The sequence below is a fragment of the Phyllostomus hastatus genome, unplaced genomic scaffold (assembly GCF_019186645.2).
Source record: "Phyllostomus hastatus isolate PE091 unplaced genomic scaffold, TTU_PhHast_1.1 phas_scaffold_129, whole genome shotgun sequence".
In the NCBI taxonomy this organism is placed as follows: domain Eukaryota; kingdom Metazoa; phylum Chordata; class Mammalia; order Chiroptera; family Phyllostomidae; genus Phyllostomus; species Phyllostomus hastatus.
In genome coordinates, this window is record NW_025334009.1 from 6,032,840 (window position 1) to 6,050,598 (window position 17,759).

Sequence of the window (17,759 nt, forward strand, 5' to 3'; positions counted from 1 at the left end):
AAATTATAAGTAATACAGTAGCAATGAATACACTTAGCATCTGTTAAAATATACTGTGGTTTTACAAAATCCCACTAAAGAGGCTTGGGGCAGTACCTGGTTCCAAGTTTGAGACAGGAATTGAAGAAGGTGATCCTGGGTTATCTTGTCATATCAGAGAACCAGTTGTAAAATATTAGGAGGGTCATGTGGAAAGGACTCAGGAGCTGGCTTGAATGAATAGGCGCTCTCACTTAGCATAAGTGGAAGAGCTCCTATTAACACTTCAGTATCAGCAAGGATAATAATAACTGAAGCAGTTTGAAACACATTATATAAAGTCCTTGAGTTTTAGTGGTGTTTTAAAAATAAAATTGCATTCATCATAATTGATGAGAACCAATTCATGATTTTAAAAACTAACTTTATAAATTCAAAAAGGAAAAAAATAAAGCATGTATCCTGCTTTTTCTGAGTGATTTTTACTTCAGGTGTAACTAAAAGCTAGTGAGAGGAAGTTCTTCATCTAGGTTGTTTCAGCTAATAAATGCAGTACAGCGCTACCACATTTAGTGTTACCTCCTGAGCTGGTGAATCTGGCACCTGTCGATTGTCAGGGATGAGTGTAGACTGGACTCTGTGTAGGCCTCCACAGTTTTTCTCTCGGGTTTGTACTGTCCTCTTTGAAGGACGGAAAACTGGAAATCAAGTGCTATTTGTGATTTCCTGCTCTATTTTTTGAATAATTTATTTTTGTGCCTCTGATTGCTACTGTCATACTAAATCTTTCAGTTTGCTTTGGAACAGTTTTCCTCAGGTAGCCCTCTCAGGTCCCACAGTGAACCAGTGGCAGAAGTAGTCTGTACCCAGGCTTATATAGTTAGGCCCATGTTCTTTCCACCATTTTCCCTTGACTCTGTAGTTACATTTATTTATTAACTGTATTTATTATTAGTGTCTCATCCATATATGATGATAACTTTTGTCATAATCATGTATTTTCTTTTAAGTATCCTGTACTATAATGTATTTTATATCTGTGTATATCTGTTTATAATAATACATTTGATTGTTCTTTGTACCAGTTAAATGTTTACATATAAGCAATAGATGTTGAACTATTTAAGCAATTTTGTTCTTAATCCAAATGTGTATATGAGCTCTTATTTTCATGTATTAGTAGGTACTTCTATAAAATAAAGAAATTATTCATTACCTTCTTGGCTAGTTTTGTCTGGCCAATAAAGTAAAGGTTAGAAAAAGAATGAATATTTTTAAGAGCAATTTTCAGGCATCTGCATTGGATAGTGTAAGGTTTTTTGAAGTCTCAAAATAATTGTTTTTCTTTTTTTTAAGTTGGATTGACTTGTCTCTTGTAGTTGTTATATTGTCAACATTTTTATATGGTTCACTTTCACATACTGACATCTTTCCTATGCTTCTTGAACAGAAAAGAAGCTCAGAAATGTTTCTGCGGGTCAGCTAACTGCCGAGGTTACCTGGGAGGAGAGAACAGAGTCAGCATCAGAGCAGCAGGTGGGAAGATGAAGAAGGAACGATCTCGTAAGAAAGATTCAGTAAGTGTTCCATTTGTCTTTAAAATTTCACCACGTGCATTTTAAGAAGGGGAGGGAGCTTTTCTGATGGATGTTTGAAAAGTCAAAACTACAGCCAGAGACATTCAGGATCAGGTGAAGTAATCATTGAAAAGAAGGGTGGATGGTTGCTGTTTTTATTTCAGGTTCACAGAGATTAGAATTAGATACATTTGAGAACTAATAAAGTCTTTTTAAAGAAAGATTTTATTTATTTTTAGAGGGGAAGAGAGAGAGGGAAAGAGAGGAAAAGAAACATCAGTGTATGGTTGCCTCTCATGCTCCCCCCACCAGGGACCTGGCCCACAACCCAGGCATGTGCCCTGGTTGGGAATCGAACTGGCTACCCTTCAGTTTGCAGTCTGGCGCTCAATCCACTGAGCTACACCAGCCAGGGCTGAAGTCATCCTGAAAACACATGGGCTAATAGTTTTTCAGAACTTGTAAAACTCCTAATTCTAAGTATAATAAAATGTTTTCTGTTAGCTCACTTAAGGTTGATCTGTATTCTTAATCTTTTAATACTGGTCTGACTTTTGTTTGGAACTCTAAAGTTTGCAGGTATTCTTAAAATCTCTGAAAACCCTATTTAGAGTGTAAAGTGAATTTTGAGAGGTAACAGGCAACCCCAGAGTGAGAAAGGAATAGTCTCAGATGGTCTTTTCATTTAATACATGAGAACAGTAGTTGAAGCCTCTTTCTACTCCAGCTCACCTGAGTTACTTCTGGAGATGGGATGCATCTTGTTACTGAAAGGACTCTTAACTGGGACAAGGACTTTGTGTATGTGTGTTTTGCATATTTCTCTTCCCTTTTTATGAAAATTCCTTTTTAACCTTATGTAACCACCTGGCAAGGTCCGTAATGAAAATGCACATTTCTGAGACCATCTCCAGACCTGTAAATCTTAGTGGAGGGCTAGGAGAAGGAGCTATTCCACTGAGATCTTTTGTAGTTAGCTCATTCCTGGACTTTTTTAGGAAAAAATAGTGTTAAGAATTATAAATAACATTGATCTTACTGTTTAGATGAGGAGATAGAAGACATAATGAGGGGAGCAGATAATGGTTGAAAGATGATGTCATTAAGCCCAAATTAATTGTACAGAATTAATTGCGTAGAACCTGAATTCTGTAACAATACACAAGTATCAAAAAGTATTGAAAAGGGCCATTTAAAAGATGTGAAAAAGGAGAGTTTATAACAAACACCCATGTTTCTACTACCCAATATGAAAAAAGCTCTCTCGAGTATTATGTGTGCTTCAGCTCCCTCTGTAGAGAACATGTATAGTGTAACTGTGTGCCAAGCACCCTTCTAAGCACTTGACATCTTAACTCATTTAATTGTCACAATAAGCCTTTCCTTAAATCAGGCACAAGGACTTTCCCTCTTTTACAGACAAGAACACAAAGGCTCAGAGAGGTTGCAAGGTCACCTAGTAGATGGCGGATGGAAATGAGCTCATCTAGTTCTTGTCTTTGCTCCTAACCACTGTTGCACTGCCGTCAAACTGTAGGAGCAGACCCCTCCCCTCCCGACTCCGACAGCTTTGGTTATAACAGCCAATTTTTCTGCATTTTAGAATATATTGAGTGGAGTTTTAGAAATGGTTTACTATGTATGTATATATCTGCAATTTATTTTTAACTCATTTTAAAATGATCCATGTTTATATACATGTATAAGTGAATAAACATTTTTAACTGCTGTAAAGTTTTTCATTATACAACAGTTTACTTACATATATTCCTACTAATGGACACTTGTGTTTCCAGCTCTTTGGTCCTAATATCAAAAGTTAATAACTTTATACATGTCTCTTCTGTACATGTTTCTTCAAGGGTGTATCCATGGAAGTGGTCACTGGGTCATAGCCTATTAGCCTTTTTGACTTGACTATTTACAGGAAATTTTTCTTTAAACTCCATTAGGTTGCATTTATTTTTAAGTCTTATTTCATGCAATTGATAGTTTACCAGAACAACTACAAAACAGTCATTAAACATATTGACCTAAACTAAACTCTTCATAAAAACTTCCCTTTGGCTATTTCCTGTTTTCAAAACTTATATAATAAACACACTTTTAAAAACCACATTATTGATAGGAAGTGTCCTTATAATATGGTGGTTTCCTGGGTGGTGTTTATACCTCCATTGTACCAATATCCGATGGCTTTCTGTTTTCCTGATAAGATTAAAGAACGGCCCCAAGGAACAAAAGTGTAGGTGTTCTTGTATTTTTTTTTAATTCTGGTAACAGTGTGTCAATATCAGTGTAGGCCTTGGTATTGGTATTATAGACTGAATTAGGTGTAGCGTGAATCCAGTTGTTTGGTGGGTTGAAGTCATGGGTTCTAGATGTGAAGTTATTTTGGAATCACAATATTTTGGATGAGACTTCTGGCCAAAATGGAGGTGTAGGTAGACACACTGTGCCTCCTTGTACAACCAAAATGAGGACAACAACAATTTAGAACCAAAATAACAACCAGAACTGACAAAAAATTGAACTGCATGGAAGTCTGAACAACCAAGGAGTTAAAATAGACACATTCACCCAGACCAGTAAGTGGGGCAGAGTCGGATGGCCAGGCAGAGAGGGTCAGCACAAAAAAACGGTGGCACCAGGCGCACAAAGCACCCTGGACGTGCAAGATAGTAATAGGCAGACCCTGGGCGCACAGGCAGCAGCTGGCAGACCCCAGGTGCGGGGTGGCAATGGGCAGACCCAGTGAGGCGGCAATTGTGAAGCGAGGCACTACGCGCAAGGCTGACCAGGCGGTCCCACATTCATGTGCAGATAAACCAGGCGAAACTGGGGAGCGAGATAGACCACACGACCCAGAGTCCCAGCACCAGGAAATAAGGCCTTGAAACACAGATTGAAAACACCTGTGGGGGTTGAGGTGCCAGGAGAGACCCCAAGCCTCACAGGAGAGTTTGTTGGAGAGACCCACGGGGTTCTAGAATGTACACAAGCTCACCCACACAGGAATCAGCACCAGAAAGGCCCAGTTTGCTTGAGAGAAGCAACGGAAGGAACTGAAAGCCAACAGAGAGTGGAGTAAGCACCATTGTTCTTTGTCAGACCCCGCACCCATATACAGCTTCATAACCCAGCGCCTGGGTTGCCCTGCCCTGGTGAACACCTAAGGCTCCACCCTTCATATGCAACAGGCATGATGACAAGACCGAAAAAAAAATGGCCCAAGTGGAAGAACAGATCAAAGCTCCATAGCAAACACAACTAAGCAACCAAGAGATAGCCAACCTATCAGATGCACAGTTCAAAGCACTGGTGATCAGGATGCTCTCAGAATTGGGTTTTTTTAGTTGCAAAACAGATGAAAAAAATGAAGGCTATGCTAAGTGAAATGAAGGAAAATGCATAGGGAACCAATAGTGGTGGGAAGAAAACTGGGACTCAATGGAGTGGACCAGAAGGAAGACAGAAACAACCAAACAGAAAAGAATGAAGAAACACGGATTCGAAAAAATGAGGAGAGGCTTAGGGATCTCCAGGACATCTTTAAACGTTCCAACATCTGAATAATAGGGGTACCAGAAGGGGAAGAGGAAGAGCAACAGATTGAAAACGTATTTGAACAAATAATAAAGGAGAACTTCCCCATTCTGGCAAAGGAAATAGACTTCCAGGAAGTCCAGGAAGTTCAGAGAGTCCCAAAGAAGTTGGACCCAAGAAGAAACACACCAAGGCACATCATAATTACATTAGCCAAGATAAAAATGAAGGAGAGAATCCTAGAAGCAGCAAGAGATAAGGAGACAGTAACCTACAAAGGAGTTCTCATCAGCTGTCAGCTGTCAGCTGATTTCTCAAAAGAGTCCTTGCAGGCAAGAAGGGGCTGGAAAGAAGTATTAGAAGTCATGAAAGGCAAGGACCTACATCCCAGATTGCTCTATCCAGCAAAGCTTTCCTTTGGAATGGAAGGGCAGATAAAGTGCTTCTCAGATACGGTCGAGTTAAGGTTCATCATCACCAAGCCCTTATTTTATGAAATGTTAAAGGGACTTATCTAAGGAAAAGAAGATAAAAAACAAGTATAGTAAAATGACAGCAACCTCACAATTATTAATAGCTACACCTAAAACAAAAACAAAAACAAACTAAGCAAACAACTAGAACAGGAGCAGAACCACAGAAATGGAGATCACATGGAGGGTTATCAACAGGGGAGTGGGAGGGGGAGAGAGGAGGAAAAGGTACAGAGAATAAGTAGCATAGGTGGTCGGTAGAAAATAGACAGGAGGAGGGCAAGAATAGTATGGGAAATGTAGAAGCCAAAGAAACTATGACACATGGACATGAACTAAAGGGGGGGAATGTGGGTGGGAGAGGGTGTGCAGGGTGGAGGGGAATGAAGGGAGGGAAATGGGACAACTGTAATAGTAAAATCAATAAAATATATTTTAAAATAAAAAAGAATATTTTGGATGAAACTTTACCCAGGTAGAGGAATGACTTAGTATAAATCAAGGTTCCTAGAAGGGTCAGTTGTCCTTGACTCTAATGAAGAGTATAACTCTAGTTTAGTTTTACTTGGATTGTCTCCTATGAAATCCCCTTCTGCATGTCTAGGTGGTTCTTTTTAAGATTTTATTTGTCTTTAGAGAGAGGGGAATGGAAGGAGAAAGAGAAATATTGTTGAGTGAGAGATACATTGATTGGTTGCTCTCGCACACCTGCTACTGGGGACCTGTCCTGCAACCCAGGCATGTGCCCTAGTCTAACTGGCAACCCTTTGGTTCTCAGGCTGGCACTCTGTCCACTCACCCATACCCAGCCAGGGCTGCATGTCTAGGTTCTGAGTTCTGATTAGGTATAGTTGAGTAGAATCACATAAGTAGCACCTCTTGAATTCCCAAGAATGAGTCTTAGGACTTCTTTTGGTTTGGTCATGGAGATGACAGTATAGCAGCAGTTTAAAATACAGTTTTGCATGTTTGAACTATTAATAAGAATGTGTTAATGATACTAATCTTCATCATTCCCCATATTAACCCTTGGGTGGCACATTTTTAATTTCTTGCTCTTACGGGTTTTTTTTTTAATTTTTAAAAAGATTTTTTGTTTATTCATTTTTAGAAAAGGGAAGGGAAGGACAAAGAGGGGGAGAGAAACATCAATGTGTGGTTGCCTCTTGCATACCCCTTACTGGGGACCTGGCCCGCAACCCAGGCATGTGCCCCGACTGGGAATCGAATTGGTGACCAATTGGTTCACAGGGCAACACTCAATCCACTGAGCCACACCAGCCAGGACTGTACACTATGTTTTATCTGAAGATATTAAAAATGAGGCTTAGACCCATTAAAGACAGTTCATAGTTAAAAAAATACTTAAGTATTAAAAAAAGAATGATTTTTTAATTTCTTTTTTTAATAACGTCTTTTCATATGCTTATTTGACATCCGTATATTTTCTTCGGCAAGTTGTCTATTAAGATCTTTGGCCCATTTTTAAATCAACTTGTTCTGTATTGTTGAGTTTTGAGAGTAAGTAATTTTCTGGACTGATTAAATACTTAACAGAATAAATTTTTAAGTGCTATAGAATTGTGCATAAATGTACATATAAAGTTCCAGTTATCAATAATTTATTAAAATACATCCTAATTCTTCTTATATGTTAACTTTTAGTTATTTAATTCAAATCCTTTTTGGAAGGTGGTGACCCATAGATGAAAATAATATGTGGAATCGAATGAACAAACTGAACTAACAAGGAAAATGGGGAGCAGGATGGAGAGCAGGATGACAGCTCTGGTGGGGAGAGGATGGGGTGGAGGGGTGGAGCAAAAAGGACACACGGACACGGACAACAGTGTCGTGATTGCTCTGAGGAGAGAGGGTATTAGGGGACTATGGTAATGGGGAAAAATACAATAAAGAAAAAAATAAAGACAAAAAAAGAAAAAGAGAATAATACTTTTTAGTAAATGTAAATTAATGAAAGCAGTTAAACTCAGTCGTCCCTTGCCCCCACCATGTATCCTAAAAGTTATTAATTCCACTAAAAGTTATTAATTCCACAATTGATTGTCACCTTTATCCAAAATTATGGAAGCTGTATATCACCATTGAGATTGCCATACTTACTGTTACAGAGATCAGTACAATCATTAAGCTTATCATTATAGTAGGAATGCTCAAAAGTTGTTCGCCTCTATATTTTGTTTACAGAATTTTATTTATATTTCAGTTTCTGCATTTTTACTGTTTATTTCCTTATCTTTAGAAAAAAGACAAGATTACTGTTTTATAATATTCCAGGAGTACCTTAATTATAGTAATATCTATTCCATATATGTTTATCGAATGAATGAAAGTTTTATCTCAAGTTTTCAGAGTTATAGAATCCGGTACATGCCTAATTACAAATGATGATAACCCGGCTCTTAACCCTTAACTCAGTGAAACATTTGCATCTCAAAACTGTCTAAAGAAGGATTCTGGCTGTTGCTTTTGGCGGGGAAAGTGAATTTAAAGTCCTTGGACTTTACTGTATTAGTCCTCTAGAATTTGGGATACAGGAAGTTTTACATTTAGGATATGTAAGGGAAAAACATCTTTGAGGAAATTGTCTGTCTTGGATTAAAATTTAACTATAAATTGGCTTTTCTGTTCATGTCTTTAATCCGTTCAAAATTTAAGAAACTCTATTGGAAATGAAAAAGAGTGAACCTTAAATGTACATTTTAGAAGAAAAAAATGAGTTTACGTATTTTCAACTACTGGTAGGAGCATTTTATATTTTTGAATTTTATATTTTTGAATAAAGAACAAATATACTTGTTCTTTACCGTAATGTGAGTTTTGAGGTATTATATGAAATGTTTAGTGCCTTGTGTACATTTGTATTGAGATGATAGTTAGCCAGTTAAGTAACAGAAAATTTTCTTAAGACTCTTTCGTTTTGTATTTGCTTTTCTCTAATTTTTTATCAGCCATTCTAGACTTATTTCATGCCAAGTTGATTTAATGCTGTCTTTATATCTCTTTTCCTTCAGCCTCCATCTTATCTAGATTTCATTGTTATTGCCACACTAATTATTCTCAAAGTCCATTTTGATTTGATCATATTCCTCCCCTGTTTTGGATTCAGTAATAGAACTCTCTTGCCTAATTGCATCAAAATCCAGATTCTTTTATATTACGACAGATCTTCTAATCTAATACCAGCCTTCTTTTTGGTGAGAAAATCTCAGTTTCTCACCATACTGTAATCCATTCCAGCCAGCCTGAGTTGTGCACTATCATGAATTCCCATTTTCCTTTGTTTAAGCTTTTCCCTCTACCTTGTTCACCCTCTCCTTCTTTATCTTAGAGCTGAGAAACTGCCTTTGATAGGTTGATTTTCCCCCACTATTGAAATATAGTATCTGCAACATCCAAAGAATACATGTAAGGTAGAAAGCATAATTATAACGTAAACCATTGTGAGCACTTCTGTTTCCTTCTCCCTGCTTAGCCCCTAGAGGATACCACTGTCTTTGAATTTTGTGTCTTTACCTTTTTAAAGCAGATTTTTCAGATATGTATCTATAAAAAAATTGGTTTTGAGGTGCATATAAATAGATTCATACAATATGTAATCTTCTGGAATTTGCTTTTTTTCACGTAACATTGTAAGATCGATAAATGTTGTTGCATTTGGCTGCACTTGATTCCTTTCACTGTGGTATAATATTCCATTGTGTGGACATGCCAGTTTATGCCTCCTAGCCACAGACATTTCGGTCATTGGCAGTTTTTTGCTATTATGAATGGTTGTTCAGTGAGCATTCTTATGAACCTCTGAAGGGCTTACTCTTAGGAGTGCAGTTGCTAGGCATTAGGGATACAAATATTTTATATTTCAAGCTAATGCTTGATTTTTTTTTCTGACAAGGCCAGATATTTTTGTTTGGGTTTATTGCATGTCTTGAGTACCTTAGAGTTATACTTGGCATATAACAAATGCTTTCTCATTATGGTCTTCATTGCATTTTCCTTATTACTGGTGAGGTTGAGCAAATTTTCGGGTTGATTCTTAGATATTGTGAGGCTTTTGTTGTTGTTGTTTTATAACCAGATGTTTTTCTTTGCTGTGGTAGGTGGATGGAGAGCTGGAAGCTCTGATGGAGAATGGTGAGGGTCTGTCTGATAAAAATCAGGTGCTCAGCTTATCCCGGCTAATGGTTAGAATTGAAACTTTGGAACAGAAACTTACCTGTCTCAAGCTCATACAGGTGAACACTTTGATATTAATTTATTTTTTATTTCTGATTTTGAGGTGGGACATTTAAACTACAATTTTGAATAAGTGAGTGGAGAAAGAATAATTCTAATGAGAATAATTACCTTATTTTTGAAATAGATATGCAAATTCTACATGACTTTAAAGGCTTGTACTCTTAAAAGTGGCTTAAGAGCTCACTATCATTTGGTTTATTAATAGGTCTTATTTACTTTCTCTCTGTAGTCAGAGACCATGGTGGGATTTTTTTTTTTGTTCGACAGTTCATGACACTTCCTAATTTTTTCCCCTTGATTATTAGCATAAGAAAGCCAGTTTTACCACAGGATCTCAAAGCAAGAAATTGTAACAGTAATCTCATTTATTCCAGTTTATTAGATATGCAACAAGAAGATGGATAATTAAAAAGGGATGATTTTTTAAAAAAATCTAAGAGAAAAAAAGCCTTTTGAACAAGCATCTGAAATAAAAGTTATTTAAAGACTATTTTTTATATAGTTTCAGCTTTTTTAGTGAAAATGGTGGATGTAATTTTTTCTTAGTCCTATAGAATTGAATTTAATTGTAAGTGACATTAATATTTATATAATTTTCTGCTTTAATGAAGTAGAAAAAATACTTGTGGGTATCAGAAAAGATTATAATACCTTTTAAAGCATTTATTAGTTACAGTTGTAGTTAAAGTAGTTTCTAGGCTTTTTTTTTCCCATATACACTAACTCTTTAGTTCTCTCCATGGTTCCTCTTTAATGCTCTCTCTGTCATTCTTCTCTCCACCGCCAACCCCCACAAAATACTCTGTATCCTACTTCCTTTTCACCATGGAAGAACACACACTCACAGTCTTGCTTGAAGTCCTTTCTGGAACGCCACGGGCTGTCTTTGTTGTGGATCTGGATGGCAGAGCTAGGTGAAGGCCGGGAAAGTAACCAGAAGCTTCAGGAAGAGGTGAGTTCGCATTCATCTTGCTTGTTTCTTCCTTTCTTTTTTGTAACCTTCACCTGAGGATATATATGTATTTATTGATTTTAGAAAGAGAAGAAAGGACAGAGAGGAAGAAACATTGATTGGTTGCCTCTGTATGTGCCCTGACCAGGAATTGAACCCACAACCTTTTGGTGTACTGGGATGATGCTCCAACCAACTGAGCCACCCAGCCAGGGCCAACTTGCTTGTTTTTTAAAACCACTATACTTACTGTGTAGGTTGGTGGTATGTGATAATATCAGAGATAATGAATTTAACATTATATTTGCTGCTGGTATTAAATATTTTTAATACCCAGTGTCATCCCAACTATAACCTTTATATACACCTTGCTAGTAGTGAGTTTGCCCAGTTTTTCTGATAGTATTTTTTTAATGTTGGTACTACATAGCTGGCAACTAAGAGAAAACATGTAATACCCTACTTAAGTAAAAGATCCAGTATGTTGCTAAAACCATCGTTTTTAAAAGATAGGAAACCACATGGAACTTAAATTCTGGGGTTCTAAAAAAATTTGTGAGAAGCTGAATTGTGAGTGACAAGAGCAAGAACATTTTTAGAAATCAAAAGATCTAAGTAAATGTTCAATGGCAGGATTTTTAGTGGAGTTGTGATTTATACCTTCCCATGAAGTAAACAATATTTCCTAACTTGGTTTAAATGTAGTTTTTACTTCATTCATTCATTCATTCATTCCTCACTCAAGGACATGCCCACTGATCTTAAAGAAAGGGGAAGGTTGGAAGTGGGGGGATAGACATTGATATAAAAGAAAAGCATTAACTGGTTGCCTCTCATGTGCACCCTGGCTGGAACCAAACCCACAGCCTAGGCATGTGCCCTGACTGGGAATTGAACCCATGACCTTTCAGTTTATAGGACAGCTCTCAGCCAACTGAGCCACATCAGACAGGGCTAAACATAGTTCCTTTTAATCATAATTTCTAATATAATCCCAAAGTTGTTTAATAGTACTCTTAAAAAACAAAAACAACAAAACATGGGAGTGGGCAAATTAGTAATTGTCTTGTCTTCATTTTTCTCCCAGGAGATTTGGCAATAGGCAGAAGTTGGGAAAACACTGGGGTTTTGGTAGAACTACATTGCGGGGTGTACTTTGGAAGAAATTCTTGGGTTTTAGAGTGGGAGGGTTGATTATTTCTGAATAAAGAGAGAGTCTTTGCTAGACAGATATTTATGAAAGGGTCCGAAGAGGTAAGTAAATATATGCATTTTTGTGTGTGTATGTGAGACATCATTTAAATATATGTTGTTGCATAGTTCCCATGCCTGTAACAGTCACTTGGGAAACTTTTTAGAAAAAGATCCCCTAGGTAAGGTCTAATAATATATATATTTTTAAAAATCTACCCAGGTTTGAAAACTGGTGGGGAATGTTAATATTAATCAGTCCTGCCTATATAATGTTGTGAGCAGTAACCTATTATTCTTGCTGTTGAGTCTTATTAAAATTTTTCTTTCTCTTCTATAGAAAAATAATAATATGACACTTAAATCCTTTTGGGGTTATAGAAACTTATGTCTTAATGTAATAAGACAGTAACACAAACCCTACTGCTCCTGCAGAAATGATTTTACCCCCATCCAGAGGTTTGAAAAGTCATCTGTACAAAGTGATTTTTTGTTGTTGTTGTTGTTGTTGTGTTTAATCAGATTATAAAGACTTTGGAACACTTACCTATTCCTACTAAAAATATGTTGGAGGAAAGCAAAGTACTTCCAATTATTCAACGTTGGTCTCAGACCAAGACTGCTGTTCCTCCATTGAGTGAAGGAGATGGGTATTCTAGTGAGAATACGTCACGGGCTCACACACCACTCAACACACCTGATCCTTCCACCAAGCTGAGCACTGAAGGTGACACAGACACCCCCAAGAAGCTCATGTTTCGCAGACTTAAAATTATAAATGAAAATAGCATGGACAGTGCAATCTCTGATGCTATCAGTGAGCTAGAAGGCAAAGATGGCAAAGAGGACCTTGACCAGTTAGAAAACGTCCCTGTAGAAGAAGAGGAAGAGTTACAGTCACAACAGCTACTCACACAACAGCTGCCTGAGTCTAAAGTTGAAAGTGAAATTGCCGTGGAGGCCAGTAAGCCACCCACGTCTGAACCAGAGGCTGACATTGAAATAGAGCCTAAAGCGAGCAACGGCACAAAACTAGAAGAACATATTGCCGAGGAAACTCCATCCCAAGATGAAGAGGAGGGTGTGTCAGATGTGGAGAGTGAGAGGAGCCAGGAACCGACAGATAAAACAGTAGATATAAGTGATTTGGCCACCAAGCTCCTGGACAGTTGGAAAGACCTAAAGGTAAGAAAACATTTTTTTTTTTTCACTTTAATCTGAATTACTCAGGTTTAGAGTTGCATAAACTTTAAGTCGAATTATCTACTTTTCTAGCTATACATTGAAAAACGTAATAGTATCTTACTATCAGGTAATTATAAATGTCTCAAACATCTTTAAACCTTGGCAAGAGATATACCAGCCAAACTAATATGCAAACGTCCCTTTTCCTCATTTAGAAAAGTGTGTCACAACAGGGAATTTAGTTATTGTAGTGCTCTTTACATTGAAAACAAAAGCAAAAAATTCTTTGTGTAACAGTTGCATGATTCTCCATTTGGAGATTCTGTGTAAGAGTCTACCTAAGAAAAAAAATAAATGTTTAAATTGGAAATTAATATATTGAATTAACTGAAAATTAATTTAAAATAAAAAACTAATTGGAAAATCAAGGTAGTGTAGCATCTTTTCAGCAAAAATGATTTGATGTAAATTTCTATTCCAGCAGAACGACTTTATATGTAGGTAGTTGGTATTCAGTTCCAATACTGTGTCCAAAATAGATCTATCTTTAAATGCCCATTTCTTTCCACAAAAGATGCTATCTAGAGGGAAAATAGAGAGATGTGGGACCCTTAGGACTAATGTGTACATAGTCGCTTCTTAAAGAAGGTAGCCAGGTGTGCAGGGTTTGTTTTGCAGAAAACCCCGCCTGGCTCTTGGATAAACACAGCAGTGAGTATCAGGATGAGCCTAGGAGAGATGTGGCACATTCCTGCTGTAAGCGATCTGGATCTGGGATCCAGGTCTTGAGGATCCTATGGGAACAGGTTACATTTCTAGCTTCTATTTTTCTGTTCCTCCTCTCTTCTGCCAGAAGTGAATCAACCAGATAAACCAGCAGTACAGATTTATTTGCAGCAAGATGGATACCTGAATACTCCTATCCCCAATTATGACTACAAAGTTCACCTGTTAAACCCTGTGATTTGACCCCTGTGGAACTGGCCTTAACACTGAGCAAAAGGAGTAGTTGGTTGTTTGTGCACTGTGCTTATTTTTGGCATTTGCAATTTGCTGTGTTGAGACCCTTCTTAAGTATGGTGTGGTTTCACTCATTTGTCCACTTGAGCTGTTACATGTGCTGCTTTTTCATCACTTACAGTTCAGCATTAAACTCAGCCTTACTAAGCCTTAGTGAGGTTTGACCTTTTCATAAATCTAAAAGGAAGGACTTAAAGTAAATCTGCCTATGACACAACATGTGAACTGTAGGACCTGGAATTGCAATTAAGGGAGAGAGATGCTGGGTCAGTCACTTGGGTGGACCTTTATTTAAGGCCTGCCTTATTCTTCCCTGGAAGAAGTCTCTCATGTTTAGAGACTGCTAGGAGATCCTGTACTGTGGTTGGCTCATTACAGAAGGTGGAAATGGAGACAAGTACACAGGTGGACTAGAAAAGCCCTTATAATTTTATATAGAGAGAGTGGAGTTACAGACCTAGTGTTTCACTTTTACCTGAGAAGTCTCTGGTTGACATAATTAAAAAAAATAAAAGACAATCATCATAATTCTTTAAAACCCTGTCTCTTTTTAAACTCTGGAGAAAGTGAATGTTTTTGTTTATGTGCTAGTTTTTTATTGTAATTGTAATGGAATGAATTATTCTTGAGTCCTACAAAATTATTTCTTCCCCTGCTTGTTATCCTCCCTATTTCTGTGTGAAAGATTAAAGCAGTTGCACAGTACTATGTAGTTTGATGGTCCTCTTGATTTGAAGTTTAAAATTTTATTCATACTTAAAATATATCCTTCTTACTCTGTATACTTTGGGTTTATCCTGATTCTTAGCATTAAGGAAGCCATTGAATAAAGTCCTCTTTCTTCGAACTTTACTTTGCTCTGGAATCATTACCCATCTAGAATTATATTACTGAGAAATGTTTTTGCTTAACTGTGATGTTTTGTTACACATTGGTGCTGGGGTTTTTAATTCATCTGTTCTATTAACATTTAAATGGTTCTAATTTCAAAACTATGATTATGGTTTTCCTTAAAAAAATACTTTAGCTAGCATCTAACAAGAACTCTGAATTTAGGAATCCATAATTTGAACGTTTTATAAAGAGAAACACATTGACATGATGTGATTACTATACAGTGTATCCATACTATCCGGCATTGAAAGAGTTAACTACTTCTGTCTGACTTCCACCTATGAGTTCAAGTAAACATTGGCGGGGAAAGAAAATGTCTTATTCACCCAATCTTAGCACCTGTTGCCAAGCACTGTTAGTTGCTGAAGTTAATTCTGAGATCATACTAAAAAACATTGATCTGACCTTGGGAAGTCATTTTGTCATCACTGTGCCTCCTCTGTATGCAGAGATCAAAATGAAAGCTCCCTGAAGGAAAAAAAAAAAAAAAACCCAAAACATTGATCTAAGATTGTGGTTATGTTAGCCACTCCAAGCTTCCCTGACCTTTTGGGGCCACTGTAATGTTGCTGGACATTTGTTCCAGTTGGCCTTTCTGCACACTGGATGGAGTGAAGGACTGAACGAGGTTGCTTCAGATTCCTTAATCTTTACTGTGCTGTGAAGGCAGACTATGGGGATCATCAGTAAATGAAAAAGGGTGGGAGGGAAGGGAATGAAGCTTCATGAATTACTCTTTGTCCTCCCAGATCTGATGATGATCCCTCTTGTAACTTGAACCATTTCCATCTAGCTTCTCAGGGCAGCAAGGAGCTTGTTAACATCACCAGCTGACCATGTGTCTCCTTTTCTCAACTCCATTTTCAACTCCGTGCTGAAGAAAAACAAGATCCTAGAGTGCATTCTGTGAAGAAACAGGAAGATGGTTGGGAAGTTGGATGATGCATGAAAAATATAATAGGTGAAAAGAGGACAGAGGTGGTTAACTCACTGGCGCCGGCGTTATTTTGGTGCGTCCATTGCCGACAATGGATGTCGTTCTGGGAAAATCCCGACTCCTGGCAAGAAAGGATTAAGTGAGCTACTTTTTCTATACCTCTACACACAGGACCACTGCCTTGCCTTGGCTCCACAAGGCTTACACATTTTGACTCATAAATCAGACCAAAACAAGAAACAACACCTAGCACATTGCTACACATGAGCATGTCTTCACTTTCACAAGCAAATTTCCTGGGCTACATTTTCAGCAGGGACATGTGCATATATTTCTGTTTGGAAAAGGAATTGTTGTACATCACCCTTCATGCTGAAAATATACCCTAGACCTCAACAGGGCAAAACCGCTGGTTATGAGTGGTGATTAATTATACTTGACTGGAAAATCTTCATTCATTTGGATCATGAGAGAAAGAGGTAAGGTCACTGTGAATTTCGCAGTTTCAGTTGTAATTAAACACCCAAGAGATTGTGATGGCTAGTGATTCCAGAGCCTGTCTTGTAGACACTTAGGTTATAGGATGTGCATCTCTCTTTATAATGAATTCCAGGCAGTTATAGTTACACCTGAATTAGATGATTTAGGGACAACATTCTGTACATGTAATAAGCTGGATTCTTCTTAATGACCATTCTTATTCTTATCTTTCTCTCCAGACATTATCTTTAAGGCAACAAACATTATTTTTTTAGAAAGTTGAGCATTAAACTCTACAGAAATAAAGTGTTGAGTGACCTAACTGAAGAGTTTTGAATCACTGCTTGGAAATGTGATCTGTAACTCATATTTTATGTGAAATTATGGCCCCTGGATTTCTGTAATAAATTTCAAAATCCTTAGAGAGAATTCTGTGCCATAAAGATCAATATTGGTTATCCTTTTCTTTAAAATTTGGAATCACTCCCCAAGAACATTGAAGTTTTTTTATGTCCTTGGTAAATGGCAAATGTGGCCTTAAACTTATTAGTAGTCCCTTTTGTTCTCATTGGATAAATACTTGAATATAAGTCATGGGTTGCCCACATGTGCAGCACGGCTTATTTTTGTAAATAAATTTTTTTTAACACAGCCACATTTGTTTATTTACATACTGTCTACAGCTGCTTTTGTACTGCAGCGGTAGAGTTGAGTAATTGCTTCAGAGACTGGATGACCCACAAGGCCTAAAATATCTGCTGTCCTGTCCTTTACAGAGCAAGTTGGCCAGCACCTGATCTAAACAGTAAAGTACAGGGTTTGGCTTATCTAAACATTCTAATACTGAGCTAAGTCATTTTGATAGTTCTTTTGGGTGACCTCTTAACTCTGTTTCCCTAAAGACATAATGATCATGGTTTTATAGGGCATGAAGTTAGCTTTTTTTTTTTAAATGGCTATTTAGGGAAAATTACTTTATTTGGATGTAAGGCTATCAGAGAAGTGGGAGAATATATACATTACTGGGCTAGAAGAGACCTTGAAGGAATTTTGTTTTTCTCTCACGACCATGATCAAGTTAGTTGGAAATGAGAAATTTTTTAATATAGATAAGTTGTCATAATGTAGTTTTATATGCAATCACAATTTTAAAATACAAATTATCCTTCTTAAAATTTTAAAATAATTTTAGACATACCAGAAAACTGCAAGCATACTCTTGTGTATGTATTCTGCAAGTAATACACATTTTAGTGATAAATGTA

The 17,759-nt window shown here is 37.2% G+C and overlaps 1 protein-coding gene across 4 annotated transcripts in view; it reads left to right on the forward strand.

The window, feature by feature from the left end:
* Window positions 1-17,759, forward strand: part of SETD2 (SET domain containing 2, histone lysine methyltransferase) — a 96,254-nt gene that overhangs the window by 46,110 nt on the left and 32,385 nt on the right. The window contains exons 9-13 of one of the 4 annotated variants that reach the window (XR_006787781.1): window positions 1,430-1,556; window positions 9,697-9,831; window positions 10,668-10,787; window positions 12,501-13,163; window positions 15,871-16,153. Coding sequence is in view for 1 of the 4 variants with exons in the window: in XM_045856834.1 (XP_045712790.1) it covers window positions 1,430-1,556; window positions 9,697-9,831; window positions 10,668-10,787; window positions 12,501-13,163 (1,045 nt within the window). In the remaining 3 variants the exon portion in view is untranslated. The remainder of the gene's footprint in view (window positions 1-1,429; window positions 1,557-9,696; window positions 9,832-10,667; window positions 10,788-12,500; window positions 13,164-15,870; window positions 16,154-17,759) is intronic. The other 3 variants (XR_006787782.1, XR_006787783.1, XM_045856834.1) reach the window with 3 other exon arrangements.